The 17866-nt window shown below is 32.9% G+C and overlaps 1 protein-coding gene across 11 annotated transcripts in view; it reads left to right on the forward strand.

Annotated features, from left to right (window-relative positions):
- The window catches only part of SLC26A8 (solute carrier family 26 member 8), a 210295-nt gene that overhangs the window by 73742 nt on the left and 118687 nt on the right, over window positions 1-17866 (forward strand). For all 11 annotated transcript variants that reach the window (XR_004233713.1, XM_031964989.1, XM_031964987.1 and 8 more), the window contains one exon: window positions 17486-17555. Coding sequence is in view for 10 of the 11 variants with exons in the window: in XM_031964989.1 (XP_031820849.1) it covers window positions 17486-17555 (70 nt within the window). In the remaining variant the exon portion in view is untranslated. The remainder of the gene's footprint in view (window positions 1-17485; window positions 17556-17866) is intronic.

The following is a 17866-nucleotide window of genomic DNA, read 5'->3' on the forward strand; positions in this document are numbered from 1 at the left end:
TTAGGCCTGATAGCAGTATCACTGGGTTAAAAGGTATATGTAGATTAGTGACTTTTGGGGTATAGTTACCAAATTGCTTTTCAGAATTGTTGGATCCCTTAAGAAATCCACCAATATACATAGTCCTCCACCAATTGCCATTTTCCATTTTTGTCATATCTGTGAATTTATTGGATATAATGTAGAGCCGCAAAGTAACTTATTTTTATTGTATTTTTTATTACTCATTTGGAGCATCTTTTTTTCATATAATTGTTGTTACCTTACATTTCTTCTGTTGACAATTACCTATTCATATCTCTCTCTTGGAGAGTAGCTTGTTTATATTTGTATTAATTACTTATATATCTTGGCTATCAAGCTTAGGGAATATGTTGCAATTTTTTTTTCATTTTTTCCCTTCTGATTCTAAACACATTTTGTTTCTGGGAAAGCTGTATGTAAACAGAATTCTCCTTTTAATCTTTTACGATCATGACTGTTCCTTGCTAAGAACACTATATCTACAATTGTCAAAGGTACCTCATTCCCTTCTCCTCAAATCATCCTATTGTGACAATATATGGTATAAAGTGTTGGTCTAAACCTAATTTCTCTGACTCCTTTTAAATTTTCCCAGGAGTTTTTGCCATATTTACGAGACCTTTCCTCAGGAATTGGTATCCTTAGTTGTTGTCAATACTTGATTGTTGCTGGCTCTTGAATATTAAATCTGTTCCACTGATCAACTTTTCTATTTTTTTTTCTTTTACTAGTATCAAATAATTTTGATGATTATTGTTTTTCAGTATAGTTTGAGATTGCTTACTTCTGGGCCCCTTTCTTTCTCAAAAATTTACCTTTGTTCCCTTTGAGATCCTTAACTTGTTTTTCTTTCAGATGAATTTTATCATTTTGCATAATTCTATAAATTAATTTTAATAGCATTGTCATATTCATTATAGTAGGTTGATCCAGTAATAAACATAATTGTTCATTCAATTATTATATTGGTCCAAGTATTTGAGTGTTATTTTGTTTTTATAAAGGATATTTTATAATTATATTCACATAATTCTCCTACTTATATTGGTACATAGATTTCCAGATATTTTATACATCTTTTATTTTGAAAGAAATTTATTTTTCTAACTCTTTCTGTAGAATTTATTGGCAATATATATAGTATGGGCAATGATTTAGTTTGTAAGTTACTACTTTTACTGAAATTATTACCTATTGTTTCCATTAATTTTCATTTGGACCTCTAGGTTTGTTTTTTTTTTAAGTATAAACCCATCATATTATCTGCAAAAAGGAATTATTTATTTTTTGTTTGCCTTTTCATTACCTCAGTTTATTTTTCTTGTTGATATAATTTATATTTCTAGAACTAAATCAAGTAAGAGTGGCAACAATGGAGATCCTTTTTTTAATATTGATCTCTTAAGAAATGTGTCTAGTGTTTATTCATTATATAGATAATAACAGTTCTTAGTTTTAGAGAGATATTTACCATTTTGTATTTTTTTTTAAATCAACAGGTAGTGTATTTTGTCAAAAACTTTTTAATGTACTCAGTGATATAATCATGGCATTTTTTTATTGGTTTTCATTATTAGTATGATCTATCATATTTTTCTTGCTATAGAACCAACTCTATTCCTGGCATTAAATCCAACCTGGTCACAACATATAGTGCTTTAGATAGGTTTTTGGCCTCCCTGCTGACTTTTATTCACTATTTTTATTTGATCTTCATTGACTTATTTATTTGATATATTGGTCTATAGTTTTCTTCTTTTGCTTTATCTCTCCCTGGTTTGAGTATCAGGTATATGTTTGTTTCAAAGAAAGAATTTTAGTATGAAACTTTCTTTCTTTGTTAATACAAACAATCTTCATAATATTGGAGTTGATTGCTCTTTTAATACTTTTTTTTAAATTTTATTTTTTTATTATAATAGCTTTTTATTGATAGAACCCATGCCAGGGTAATTTTTTTACAACATTATCCCTTGTACTCACTTCTGTTCTGATTTTTGCCTCCCACCCTCCCCCCCCCAGATTGCAAGCAGTCCTATATATGTTGAATATGTCCTAATATATCCTAGATACAATATATGTGTGCACTGTCAAACAGTTTTCTTGTTGCACAGGGAGAATTGGATTCAGAAGGTAAAAATAACCTGGGAAGAAAAACAAAAATGCAAGCAGTTTGCATTCATTTCCCAGTGTTTTTTTCCTTTGGGTGTAGCTGTTTCTGTCCATCATTGATCAGTTGGAACTGAATTAGGTCTCTTTGTCAAAGAAATCCACTTCCATCAGAATACATCATACAATATCGTTGTTGACATATATAATGATCTCTTGGTTCTGCTCATTTCATTTAGCATCAGTTCATGTAAGTCTCGCCAATCCTCTCTGTATTCATCCTGCTGGTCATTTCTTATAGAACAATAATATTCCATAACATTCATATACCACAATTTACCCAACCATTCTCCAATTGATGGGCATCCATTCATTTTCCAGTTTCTAGCCCCTACAAACAGGGCTGCCACAAACATTTTGGCACATACAGGTCCCTTTCCCTTCTTTAGTATCTCCTTGGGGTATAAGCCCAGTAGTAGCACTGCTGGGTCAAAGGGTATTCACAGTTTGATAACTCTTTGGGCATAATTCCAGATTGCTCTCCAGAATGGTTGGATTCGTTCACAACTCCACCAACAATGTATCAGTGACCCAGTTTTCCCGCATCCCCTCCAACAATCATTATTTTTTCTTTTTTTTCTTTTTTTTTTTTTTTATTACTTTACAGCATTAATAATTGCCAAACCTCTTGTTCCAATTTTTTACCTCTTACCCCCCCCCACCCCCTCCCCTAGATGGCAGGATGACCAGTAGATGTTAAATATATTAAAATATAAATTAAATACACAATAAGTATATCATGACCAAACGTTATTTGCTGTACAAAAGAATCAGATTCTGAAATATTACAATTAGCTTTGAAGGAAATCAAAAATGCAGGTGTGCATAATATAGAATTCAATGCTAATGGTTTTAGTCATCTCCAGAGTTCTTTCTGGGCATAGCTTAGTTCAGTTCATTACTGCTCCATGTGGAAATGATTTGGTTGATCTCATTGCTTGAGGATGTGGTCCATCAAGATACTGATCATCATATAGTATTGTTGTTGAAGTCATAAATGACACCTGGTCCTCTCATTTCCACTCAGCATCAGTTCATGTAAGTCCTCCAGGCCTTTCGAAATCATCCTGTTGGTCATTTCTTACAAAACAGTAATATTCCATAATATTCATATACCACAATTTATTCAGCCATTCTCCCAACTGAGGGACACCCATTCAGTTTCCAGTTTTTAGCCACTACAAAAAGGGCTGCCACAAACATTCGTGCACATACAGGTCCCTTTCCCTTCTTTATGATCTCTTTGGGATATAATCCCAGTAGTAACACTGCTGGATCAAAGGGTATGCACAGTTTTATAACTTTTTGAGCATAGTTCTAATACTCTCTCCAAAATGGTTGGATTGTTCACAACTCCACCAACAATGCATCAATGTCCACTTTTCGCATCCCTCCAACAATCATCATTATTTTTTCCTGTCATCTTAGCCAATCTGACAGGTGTGTAGTGGTATCTTAGAGTTGTCTTAATTTGCATTTCTCTGATTAATAATGACTTGGAACACTCTTTCATATGAGTGATAATAGTTTCAATTTCATCATCTGAAAATTGTCTGTTCATATCCTTTGACCATTTGTCAATTGGAGAATGGCTTGATTTCTTATAAATTAGAGTCAGTTCTCTATATATTTTGGAGATGAGGCCTTTATCAGAACCTTTAACTGTGAAGATGTTTTCCCAGTTTGTTGCTTCCCTTCTAATCTTGTTTGCATTAGTTTTGTTGGTACAGAAGCTTTTTAATTTGATGTAATCGAAATTTTCTATTTTGTGATTAATAATGGTCTCTAGTTTGTCTTTGGTCACAAATTTCTTCCTCCTCCACAAGTCTGAGAGATAAACTATCCTATGTTCCTCCAATTTATTTATAATCTCGTTCTTTATATCTAAATCATGGACCCATTTTGATCTTATCTTGGTATACGGTATTTAGTGTAGGTCCATGCCTAATTTCTGCCATACTAATTTCCAGTTATCCCAGCAGTTTTTGTCAAATAATGAATTCTTATCCCAAAAGTTAGGATCTTTGGGTTTGTCAAATACTAGATTGCTATAGTTGACTATTCTGTCTTGTGAACCTAACCTGTTCCACTGATCAACTAATCTATTTCTTAGCCAATACCAAATGGTTTTGGTGACTGCTGCTTTATAATATAATTTTAGATCAGGTACAGCTAGGCCACCTTCATTTGATTTTTTTTTTCATTAATACTTTTGAGATTCTTGACCTTTTATTATTCCATATGAATTTTGTTATTTTTTTCTAGATCATTAAAATATTTTCTTGGAAATCTGATTGGTATAGCAATAAATAAATAGATTAGTTTAGGGAGTATTGCCATCTTTATTATATTCGCTTGGCCTATCCAGGAGCACTTAATATTTTTCCAATTATTTAAGTCTGACTTTATTTGTGTGGAAAGTGTTTTGTAATTTTGCTCATATAATTCCTGACTTTCCTTTGGTAGATAGATTCCCAAATATTTTATGCTGTCAACAGTTATTTTGAATGGAATTTCTCTTTGTATCTCTTGCTATTGGATTTTGTTGGTGATGTATAAAAATGCTGAGGATTTATGGGGATTTATTTTATAACCTGCAATTTTGCTAAAGTTATGAATTATTTCTAATAGCTTTTTAGTGGAATCTCTGGGGTTCTCTAAGTATACTATCATATCATCTGCAAAGAGTGATAGTTTGGTTTCCTCATTGCCTATTCTGATTCCTTTAATCTCTTTCTCGACTCTTATTGCTGAGGCTAGTGTTTCTAATACAATATTGAATAATAATGGTGACAGTGGGCAACCTTGCTTCACTCCAGATCTTACTGGGAAAGGTTCCAGTTTTTCCCCATTGCATATGACGCTAACTGATGGTTTTAAATATATGCTCCTGACTATTTTAAGAAAAAGTCCATTTATTCCTATACTCTCAAGTGTTTTTATTAGGAATGGATGTTGGATTTCATCAAATGCTTTTTCTGCATCTATTGAGATGATCATATGTTTTTTGTTAGTTTGGTTATTGATATAGTCGATTATGCTAATAATTTTCCTAATATTGAACCAGCCCTGCATTCCTGGTATTAATCCTACTTGGTCATAGTGTATTATCCTGGGGATGATTTTCTGTAATCTTTTTCTAATATTTTATTTAAGATTTTGGCATCGATATTCATTAGGGAGATTGGTCTATAATTTTCTTTCTCTGTTTTCAGCCTACCTGGTTTAGGTATCAGTACCATGTCTGTGTTGTAGAAGGTGTTTGGTAGGATTCCTTCAATCCCTATTTTTTCAAATAGTTTATATAGCATTGGAGTTAATTGTTCTTTAAAGATTCTTTAAAGGAAACTTTCTTTCTTTGTTAATATAAACAATCTTCATAATATTGGAGTTGATTGCTCTTTTAATACTTGAAATAAGTCCCTTGTTCATCCATTTGAGCCTGGGTTTTTTTCCTTGAGAAATTCTTTATGATTTAAACTTTAAGTTCACTATCTGAAAAGGAATTTATTAAATTTTCTATTTCTTTTTGTGTTAAACTATATATTTTATATTTTTGTATATATTCATTTATTTCACTTATAATTTTCACTAACATTTAAGAAAAAATGATTTCAAAAAATACATTTAACAAGCACTTGATATATGTCAAACATTTTTGTGGATTTTCTTCTCTTAATTTTTTTTGACATTAGCAGCTTGGTTTTTTTTCTCTCTTTTTTTGGTTCAAATTAGCTAAATGTTTGTTTTATTAGGTTTTTTAAGACCAGCTCCTATTTATCAATTCAGTGAATTTTTTGTCTTCAATTTTGTTTATTTCTTTGATTTTTCAGAACTTTTATTTTTACTTTTAGTTTGATTTTTATATTTGTTACCTCTTTTATTTATATATGCCCAATTCATTCATCTATTTTCTTTTCTCTTTTGTTGGCAAAAATATCTAGAGATGAACTTCCCCCTAATAACTGCTTTGGATATATCCTAAAATTTCTGGTATATTGTCTCATAGTTACTTTTTTTGAGATTACCTCTTATTTCTATGATCTATTCTTTGACCCTACTATTCTTTAGGATTATTGTATTTAAGTTATATTTTAGTTTGAACCCTTTCTTCAAATACCTCTTATTGTTCATAATTTATATTGCATTGTGGTCAATAAAGGAAATATTTAATATTTCTGCTTTTCTGAATTGCTTATGAAGTTTATTTACCCTAGCAGATCCTCATTTTTTTTTTTTGTAAAGTTGCCATGCATTACTAGGAAATATGTATATTCTTTTCAAATATTCTTTAGATAGCATTATCTAATTCTTCTAATATTCTCAGCAGAGTTTTAATTTCTTATTATATTTGTATAGACTTAAAAGGTATATATTGAGTTCCATAGCTATTATATTTTTGCTATCTTACCCTGTAATTCAATTAGTTTTTAACTTCATGTATTTATATCATTCAGAACAAATATCTTAAAACACTTCCATTAATTCATTAAATTTGGTACCTTTAAACATAATGAAGTTTCTTTTATATGCATGTCTCTCTTTTTTAAAAATTTCAATAGCTTTTTATTTACAAGTTATATGGATGGGTAATTTTACAGCATTGACAATTGCGAAACCTTTTGTTCCAATTTTTCCCCTCTTTCCCCCCACCCCCTCCACTAGATGGCAGGATGATCGATACATGTTAAATATGTTAAAGTATAAATTAAATAATATATATGTCCAAACTGTTGTTTTGCTGTACAAAAAGAATCAGACTCTGAAATAGTCCGGGAAGGAAATGAAGGAAATAAAAAATGCAGGTGGACAAAAATATAGGGATTGGGAATTCTATGTAATGGTTCTTAGTCATCTCCCAGAGTTCTTTCACTGGGTGTAGTTGGTTCAGTTCATTACTGCTCCTGCATGTCTCTTTTTACTGTTATCTTGGCAGATAATATATTGCCACCCCTGCTTTTTAAAAAATTCACTTGAAACATAATATATTTTGCTCTGAATCCCTTCAGTTTCAGCTTTATGTAAAAATTTTTCAAATATGTTTCTTGTGGTGTTCTCTTCTTTTATATAATATGATGGTTCTCTGAGAGCAGGTTTCTTGGGGAGGTTTTCTGGAGGCAGCCTTAGTTTCAGTTCAAAGTAATAATAAACCTCAAATTCAGCCAGCTAATAAAATCCAAACATTTATTTTCTCCTTCCAAGTCTTGTCTCCTTGTCTGGGTCTGGGCAGCTTTCTGGAGAGCCTTTCAGACCAGCCTTGGTCTCAGTGGGGGAAGTGCAGGAGGCCAGCCACCACGGAAGTGTGAGATGAGATGAATGAATCTGGTTCCGCCTCCGAGAGTGGGCTTGTGGGCTTCTGTATCTCCCAGAGTGCTCTGTGTCTGGCCCTGAGAGGTTCTTGCTTATATGCTGTTCACTGAGTACACACCAATCATTGTATCACTGGAAACCATTATTTGTTGTATGATTAAATCAATGCTAAACTAGATTTAAACATTGTCTCCTCAATTCCACTTAGTACTTTGTTTCAAGTTCTGGGCCATAACATCTCCTTGTAGGATCATATCAATCATACTGAACCATGCTAAATTAGATAATTATTGTCTCTTATCAACTCTAATGAGTTAACACTTTGTAAGGATTCCAACAGTTTCTCATAAACTATACTCCTCTATTTTATAGGTGAATTTATCATACTCAGAGTCAGAGTTAAAATTATTGTATTTTTCTCCATACTACATATAATTTTATACTTTCCCCTTTTCCCTTCCCCACCTCTGAAGACAAGAATAAAAGAAAGGAATGTGATCAACACTAATAAGCTATAATTGAAGTGGTCTGATTACATACAATTCTCTTTTTAACTACTACAGACCCCAATTGTAAAGGTCCTTCTACTTACCAAGAGGGTCTCAACTGGACTCCTACTTTTCCCCTTTCTTCAGACGTATCTGGCACAGCGCTCTCTCTAGCTGTGTTCTCTCCCCACAGAGCACCTGGGATACTAGATGTTGTACAGATCAGCAAGCATTTATTAAGCACTCTACATTTTCTATAATGGCGTCGTCCTTCTAGCAGTTATATTCCTTCTTATATATCAGCTCATTACATCATCTCATACCCAGCTTTCTTTGTCTTTACCCTGTTGTGGTACAGGCTACTCAATAACAAAATCATTAATCTTGGGGTAAACAACCTTTTACTACTGTCTTACTGTTTTCCTCCTCTGCATACCTTGTTCCCCCTCCTCAGGTTATTTCCTGCTATACAGCTCCTTTTGCCACATATACCTAAAATTATCTAACAACCAATCACTAGTTCTTATACTTTTTCTCTCCTTTTAATCCTTTCACTTCTCAAAATTAAAGTAACATTTACTTTCCCCTTTCCCTGGCTGTAGCTATCTCTCCATTAAATTTAACATATTTCTATGTTTTCTGTGCATTTGAGTGTGCATGTATGGGTATGTGTGTACATGTGTGTGTGTGTGTGTATGTCTGTGTGTTTGTAAAATACTTTGTTGGATCAGAGTGAGGTTTAAGAGTTTAATTGCTGCTTCCAATATGCATGTTTTGGAAGATGTGTTTATATACTTTTATATTCTATTTATATACTCTTCTATTACGATCTATTTGTTCCTTTCCTCCTCCCTTTTCCTCCTCCTCAAAACCAATAAAACAGTCTTTGTTTTTTGTCTTTCTTTACTTCTTTGATCCCTGAAGATAGGAGAATTCTGAAAGAACAGTTTATTTCTTCTTTCCTTAGAACATGATTACTTCATCATTTAGCATCTTGAAGTTGCTTAAATCTGTTTACCTTTCTGTTTCCTCCTCTGTCTTTTATATTTGTTTCACAGATTCTACCCAATTCTGGTCTTTTTAGCAGAAATTCTTAAAAGTCTTCTATTCTCTTAAAGCTATATTTTACAGCTTAGAATGATATTCTGTTGTGCAGAATTTTACTCTTGGTTATAGACAATATAATTCTATTTGCTTGGCATATGAACTCTTTTTTCATACTTCTTGCAATATTTTTTCTTTAAATGAGAAGCTCTTTATTTTGATTATGACATTCTTGGGTGACTTCAGTTTTTTTTTTAATCTAAAGATCATCTAAAGTTCATCTAAAGATGATCACTAAAATTTCTTTCTGGTATTAAAAATATTAGAATACTTCTGGAGAGTTTTCTTTTGTGATTTCTTGAAATAAAGCATCCAGATTTTATTTGGCCATGATTTTCAGAGTATAATGATTTCTTTTCAAAATATGTTAATTTTTGTTTTTTATTGTTCTGTATGAGCAAATATCATCAAACACAATCATTGACCACTGAAGAAGGGGGATTATACACAAAATCTCTACTAAATGTAGTTTGCATTTTAAATAAGGATATAATGATAAATTTAACTTATTAGTTTTTAAGTTTTTCTGCTTGCCTTTCCTTCTGAACATCTGTTAGTTGTATTCTGTGACTTTAAAAATGATTACAGTATTCTTTTATCTGCTTTTTAAAAGAATTTACTATTGCTAATCTTTTTCTTCCTCCCAAATATTTAGAAATCCTTCCTTTTAAACTATAAGCATAGTCTAGGAAAATAAAAAGGCACATCATCATATCCAAAAATTTATAATTTCAGTTTGTCCTACTCATCCCTCCCCTCTCTGTCAAGTATTTTTTTTTTTTTTAATTTAATAGCCTTTTATTTACAGGATATATACATGGGTAACTTTACAGCATTAACAATTGCCAAACCTCTTGTTCCAATTTTTCACCTCTTACCTCCCCCCACCCTCTCCCCTAAATGGCAGGATGACCATTAGATGTTAAATACATTAAAATATAAATTAGATACACAATAAGTATACCTGACCAAAACGTTATTTTGCTGTAGAAGAAGAATCAGACTCTGAAATATTGTACAATTAGCTTGTGAAGGAAATCAAAAATGCAGGTATGCATAAATATAGGGATTGGGAATTCAATGTAATGGTTTTTAGTCATCTCCCAGAGTTCTTTTTCTGGGCATAGCTAGTTCAGTTCATTACTGCTCCATTAGAAATGATTTGGTTGATCTCGTTGCTGAGGATGGCCTGATCCATCAGAACTGGTCATCATATAGTATTGTTGTTGAAGTATATAATGATCTCCTGGTCCTGCTCATTTCACTCAGCATCGGTTCATGTAAGTCTCTCCAGGCCTTTCTGAAATCATCCTGTTGGTCATTTCTTACAGAACAGTAATATTCCATAATTTTCATATACCACAATTTATTCAACCATTCTCCAACTGATGGACATCCATTCAGTTTCCAGTTTTTAGCCACTACAAAAAGGGCTGCCACAAACATTCGTGCACATACAGGTCCCTTTCCCTTCTATAATCTCTTTGGGATATAATCCCAGTAGTAACACTGCTGGATCAAAGGGTATGCACAGTTTGATAACTTTTTGAGCATAGTTCCAAACTACTCTCCAAAATGGTTGGATTCGTTCACAACTCCACCAACAATGAATCAATGTCCCAGTTTTCCCACATCCCCTCCAACAATCATCATTATTTTTTCCTGTCATCTTAGCCAATCTGACAGGTGTGTAGTGGTATCTTAGAGTTGTCTTAATTTGCATTTCTCTGATTAATAATGACTTGGAGCATCTTTTCATATGACTAGAAATAGTTTCAATTTCTTCATCTGAGAATTGTCTGTTCATATCCTTTGACCATTTTTCAATTGGAGAATGGCTTGATTTTTTATAAATTAGAGTTAATTCTCTATATATTTTGGAAATGAGGCCTTTATCAGAACCTTTGACTGTAAAAATATTTTCCCAGTTTATTGCTTCCCTTCTAATCTTGTCTGCATTAGTTTTGTTTGTACAAAAACTTTTCAGTTTGGTATAATCGAAATTTTCTATTTTGTGATCAGTAATGATCTCTAGTTCTGCTTTGGTCATAAAGACCTTCCCCTTCCACAGGTCTGAGAGGTAAACTATCCTATGTTCCTCTAATTTATTAATAATTTCATTCTTTATGCCTAGGTCATGAACCCATTTTGACCTTATCTTGGTGTACGGCGTTAAGTATGGATCAATGCCTAGTTTCTGCCATATTAGTTTCCAATTTTCCCAGCAATTTTTATCAAACAGTAAGTTCTTATCCCAAAAGCTGGGATCTTTGGGTTTGTCAAAGACTAGGTTGCTATATTTGTTGACTGTTTTATCCCTTGAACCTAATCTATTCCACTGATCAACTAATCTATTCCTTAGCCAATACCAAATAGTTTTGGTAACTGCTGCTCTATAATATAATTTTAGATCTGGTACAGCTAAGCCACCATCATTTGATTTTTTTTTCATTAATTCCCTTGAAATTCTTGACCTTTTGTTTTTCCATATGAACTTTGTTGTTATTTTTTCTAGGTCATTAAAATAGTTTTTTGGGAGTCTGATTGGTATAGCGCTAAATAAATAGATTAGTTTAGGTAATATTGTCATCTTTATTATATTTGCTCGCCCTATCCAAGAGCATTTAATATTTTTCCAATTGGTTAGATCAGACTTAATTTGTGTGAAAAGTGGTCTGTAATTTTGCTCATAAAGTTTCTGATTTTCCCTTGGCAGATAGATTCCTAAATATTTTATATTATCAGTAGTTACTTTAAATGGAATTTCTCTTTGTAACTCTGACTGTTGGATTTTGTTAGTGATATATAAGAATGCTGATGACTTATGTGGGTTTATTTTATAACCAGCAACTTTGCTAAAGTTGTGGATTATTTCTAATAACTTTTTAGCAGAATCTCTGGGGTTCTCTAAGTATACCATCATGTCATCGGCAAAGAGTGATAATTTGGCTTCCTCATTGCCTATTCTTATTCCTTTAATCTCTGTCAAGTATTTTGAATAACATGCTTCATCATCAAATAAGTGTGATATCTTCCTTCCTCAAATTGTTTTGAAGGTTAGTTTTTTTTTGTTTTTTTGTTTTTTTTGTTTTTTTTGTTTTTTATTTTTATTTAATAGCCTTTTATTTACAGGATATATACATGGGTAACTTTACAGCATTAACAATTGCCAAACCTCTTGTTCCAATTTTTCACCTCTTACCCCCCCACCCCCTCCCCTAGATGGCAGGATGACCAGTAGATGTTAAATATATTAAAATATAAATTAGATACACAATAAGTATACATGACCAAAACGTTATTTTGCTGTACAAAAAGAATCAGACTCTGAAATATTGTACAATTAGCTTGTGAAGGAAATCAAAAATGCAGGTGTGCATAAATATAGGGATTGGGAATTCAATGTAATGGTTTTTAGTCATCTCCCAGAGTTCTTTTTCTGGGCATAGCTAGTTCAGTTCATTACTGCTCCATTAGAAATGATTTGGTTGATCTCGTTGCTGAGGATGGCCTGGTCCATCAGAACTGGTCATCATATAGTATTGTTGTTGAAGTATATAATGATCTCCTGGTCCTGCTCATTTCACTCAGCATCAGTTCGTGTAAGTCTCTCCAGGCCTTTCTGAAATCATCCTGTTGGTCATTTCTTACAGAACAGTAATATTCCATAATTTTCATATACCACAATTTATTCAGCCATTCTCCAACTGATGGACATCCATTCAGTTTCCAGTTTCTAGCCACTACAAAAAAGGGCTGCCACAAACATTCGTGCACATACAGGTCCCTTTCCCTTCTTTATAATCTCTTTGGGATATAATCCCAGTAGTAACACTGCTGGATCAAAGGGTATGCACAGTTTGATAACTTTTTGAGCATAGTTCCAAACTACTCTCCAAAATGGTTGGATTCGTTCACAACTCCACCAAGAATGCATCAATGTCCCAGTTTTCCCACATCCCCTCCAACAATCATCATTATTTTTTCCTGTCATCTTAGCCAATCTGACAGGTGTGTAGTGGTATCTTAGAGTTGTCTTAATTTGCATTTCTCTGATTAATAATGACTTGGAGCATCTTTTCATATGACTAGAAATAGTTTCAATTTCTTCATCTGAGAATTGTCTGTTCATAGGTTAGTTGTTTTTGATGGTAGAACTCTACATAGGTTTTTTGATTTTTCAATCCTTTAACTTTTGTTCTAATAATTCTTGTTATTTCAACGGATCCTTGAGTTCTATTTGCTTTATTCTCTTTGTTCAGGAAAGATACCCCAATTCTTATGTAAGATTTTTACCCTCTATTCTAAGATATTAAATTCTCTTTCCAATTTCCACCTCAAAAAAGAGCTCTTAATTTAATTTTTTATTTCTTGCTTAATTATTTCTATAGCTCATTCTTCTGCTGGACTTTGGTGTTCTGATGTATCCTGCCCAACCTATTTATCCTGTTTAGTGAAACATTTAACAATAATTCTCTCAGAGGCCAACACCAAGATCCTATACTGCCTTTAGGTTGCATTTATGAGAACTCATACTAATTGTCAATATCCTTGATAGGTGTCCTCAGGTTTCAGACCCCTATACTAGAGCTCATGTTTATTTACATGTTTACTCAGGTTTCTTTGTTGTGTTCCAATTTAGTTTGATCTTTTAAAAGGAGATCTTGCTATTTTTGAGCTAACACTCAAAGTGATTGAAAGCTTCAGGCACTGTTTACCATCTGTCTTCTATGGTATGGCCCCTCTGCAAATATTTGCAGGTTTCTACTATTTTCTTATATTGCCCTTATGTAGCTCTGGCTTTTTTTTTTTTTTTTTTTTACCTTTTTTTAACCTTTTTAAATTTTTGTTGAGGTGTTTGTGGGAGAGCTGGGCTTCTCTAGGACCTTTCTTGTTTATTTGGACCATACAGTTAGTGTCATGATGTGCTGCAAAAGATGCTTGTAGGGGAGCTAGGAACAAAGAGAAAGAGTCAAGATGTTTTTCTGGGCTTAAAATGAGCTCAACACCCTATCACCTCCCACACTGTCTTCCTTGAGACCTTTCAGAAATTTATCCCATAGAAACCAAACTCTATGATACAAGCATGGAAGTTCTCTTAACTACCTGTGTTGGACCAGAGAACTGAGGAACAGAGGGATTGAGAGAGACTATCAGAAAAAGTTGTCAAAGGAATTGAGGGATAAGAGTTGTAACGCTCCACTAGATCTAAAATCTCAGGAAGAAGAAAACTTAAAAACCTTGAACATAAGCAGATACATCAACAGGGAAAACCTTAAGAGAAGGAAGGAATATGGCCTCCAGGTATAGCAGACAAGTTAAGCATCTATGAATAAATGCTGCAAAATAGAGGAAAATACATATTTAATGAGACACAGGGTCCTGTGGAATGTGAGAAGAACATGGAACCACAACATGCTTTTTTCTGAGAGGTTCAAAAGAGAAGTGAGAATTATGAGAACAGAATTTATGATTTGCACAGCAGACATGATGGCAAAATTGAAAAACTGGAGTCTGCAAAAAGGAGAATAGATTGGGGATGCAAATACATAGAAGTAAAGGACAATCTAGATGAAAAACAAAAAAAAAATTTAAGGTTACTATTCAAGCAAAATCAAAAACATTAAAAGAAAATATGCTCAGTATCCAAATAAAACATATTGATTTTGAAGATATTTGTGGAGACAATCTATGGATCATAACTTTCTCAGAAGAAAACAGCAAGATGAAAATTCTTAACACTGTAAAACAAAAAGTAAAACCATCCTGAGTTTGTCATTTATCAACTGAAAAAATTCATAGGTCACCTCCAGAAAATAAAAAAAAAATCAAGGTATTTCAGAAATGACAAGCCCTGGAAATAGAAGAAAAACTTTGAAATACAAAGGAAAAGAAAATTTAAATACACAAGACTTAATACACAGACCAGAAGATGTAGGGGTAGATGAAATGCATTCTGAAAAGCAGTGGAGCTCAGGATACAGCCAAAGATGATCTGCCCTGCTTACTAGAAGTGAAAAAATATTGAATTCAATAATAGATATTTAAAAGATTCTTATGAAGATAACCAGATCAAAAGAGATTGCTTCTAAAATAAGCCAGACAACAGAAATGCAGAGTGAACAAATGCAACATCTAAGGACAGCACAGCAACAGTGACAATAGCAAGTTAGAAGATCTTTCTAAATACATATAAAGAGACAGCCATGAAAGCAGAAATCAAATAAAGATAACAGTGAAAAGGGGTATTATGGACAGAACCTGGCAACACCTAGAGGTGAAATGGGTTTTCTGTGGGACATATAAAATGGAAGAGTGATCAAAAGAAGTTATAGGGGAGCAAAGGAATAGAAGAGAATGTGTGATATGTCCAGAACAAATTAAAAGAAAACCAGTGAAGGGTAAGTGATCCCTGTGATTTCAGTAAGAGAAGAGCCTATAAAGTAATGGGTAAGGAAGGAGGTAGAAAGAATTAAAAAGAAGGGGGAAGGCCTTGCTTTGCTAGTGGGAGAGAATTTCATTGATGAATGCTGCTTTGGGTAAAGAGATGTCCTAGGGAAGGAAATAAGATCTTGTGCAAGTTGTGTTCCAGGAGATTTGGTGCTTTAAAAGACTGCTGCTTTGGAAGGGGGCAGAGTTGGAAGTCCTTTGGGGCAGCTAGTATCTTGAAGAATAGGAGACCATAGACCCATAAAGGAAATTTTGAGAAACATGGAGGAAAAACAGTAACCATGAGAGAGAGCATATAGATTGATGGTGGATTACATAATCAGGGTCATGACAGTGGGATCTATCCTACCCGCGGCGCAGTGTTGTCTTATTACTTGTAGGAATTGGCATGGTTCTGAGAGTGAGCACGATGGAAAAGAGGAATCTGTGGGGAAAACTCTACAAGCCAAGAGAGAGTCCAAGAGTCCAGAATGGGTACCTTAAAGTTTTGATTCTTTGAGGAATACAGAAAATAGAGGGATTAATAAATTACAGGGATTGTGAACTAGAATAGTCAACTTAACTAGGTTTTGAATTTTTTTTTTTTTTTTGGTCTACAATCATACTTTAAAAGTTGTTTGCATTCCTATTATTTGGAGAATGGCTGAATAAGTTATATGAATGTAATGAAATATTCTGTAAGATATGATAAGCAGGCAGGTTTCAGAAAATCTACATGAACTGATGTTGAGTGAAGGAAGCAGAACAAGGAGAACATTATATGCATGAACAAGATTATGTGATGATCAACTGTAATGGACTTGGCTCTTTTCAGCAATATGATTCAAGACAATTCCAATAGACTTGTGATGAAAAGAGCCATCCATATCCAAAAAGAGAACTATGAACACTGAATGTAAATGGAAACATAATATTTTCATTTTTTGCTTGCTTGCTTTTTCTTACATTTTTTTCTTTTTTGATCTGATTTTTCTTGTACAACATGACAAATATGGTAATATGTTTAAAATGATTGCACATATTTAACCCATATCAGAATGCTTTCTGTCATAGAGTGGGGGGAAGTAACAGAGGAAGGGAGAAAAATTTGGAACACAAAGTCTTTCAAAAATGAAAGTTGAAAATTAACTTTACATGTGTTTAGGAAAATGTATTGCATTAAAAACAGGCAGTAGAAAGAGTCCTGGACTTGGAATTCAGAAGACATGTCCCAGTCACTTGGTAGCTCTGTGACTCTGAGCAAACTTTTTAATATTTCTGAGTGTTTCCTCTTCTGCAAATGGGAACAATAATAGTTCTTATCCCCCAGCATTGTGACAATCCAAATAAATAATATATATGTAAAGGACTTTGGAAACCATAAACATTTATGTAAATATTAGTTATTATGTAACAAAGAGCTTGATACTTTGAAATTTTCTTTAGAAGAAGAGAGCTTTAAGTATCAAGTACAAAATGTCCTCTATAGAATTAGCAACCATTCTTACTAATAAAAGCCCTGGAACTGTTATCCAATCGTAGAAATAATGTTATATTTTTTAAAAAAAATTTTGGCTATTACTGTTATGCTATGTGAAAGGAACTTAAGCAGGTAAAAATAATTAAATAAAAAACAAAAAAATCATTTAAGACTCCTCTGAAACATGAGGTTGCCTCACAATTCAAAATGTGCTTTCTATTAAATACAAACTAACTTTGCAACCATTAAAATATTAACATATTATTATTTTAAAATTTGATATTATATCCATATTTAAATAACCATAATTTGTGAAGTTAATACTTAAAAAAAACCCTAACATTAAAAGAAATAAAATTGTATTTATACTTAGACACATAAAGGGAAGAGGGAAAATTTTTCAAGCTTTACCTAGGGTGACAAATGTCTCTCAAACCAAATAAAAGAAACTGCCTCTAAAAAATGTGACATTTCATTTCAGAACCAACATTCTTGTCCTAGGACAGATCCCCAATACCAACATTTACAGAAGCTTTACTGACTACCGAGAGGTAAGAAGCCAAATCAATCATCTTTCCCTCCTCACTTTTGGGGAGCTTTTGGCTTGCTTTTTCTGGAAATTTATCCAATATTGTGACAAGTTAAAAATTAAAAGAAGGAAAGAAAGAGACAAAGACAGAAAGAGAGAAAGAAAATCCCTAAATTAATGCAATCATTTAAAACTAAATAATAAATAGAGAAATTAAGAAAAAGAGATAAGAAAGAATAAAAGAAAAAAGAGAATGGAAAAGAAGAAAAAAGGAAAGAAGAATGGAAGAAGGGAAGGATGAAAGGGGGCCAAGAAAACAGACAAAAGAAAAGA

Source organism: Sarcophilus harrisii, chromosome 4 (genome assembly GCF_902635505.1).
Source record: "Sarcophilus harrisii chromosome 4, mSarHar1.11, whole genome shotgun sequence".
NCBI classification, from domain to species: domain Eukaryota; kingdom Metazoa; phylum Chordata; class Mammalia; order Dasyuromorphia; family Dasyuridae; genus Sarcophilus; species Sarcophilus harrisii.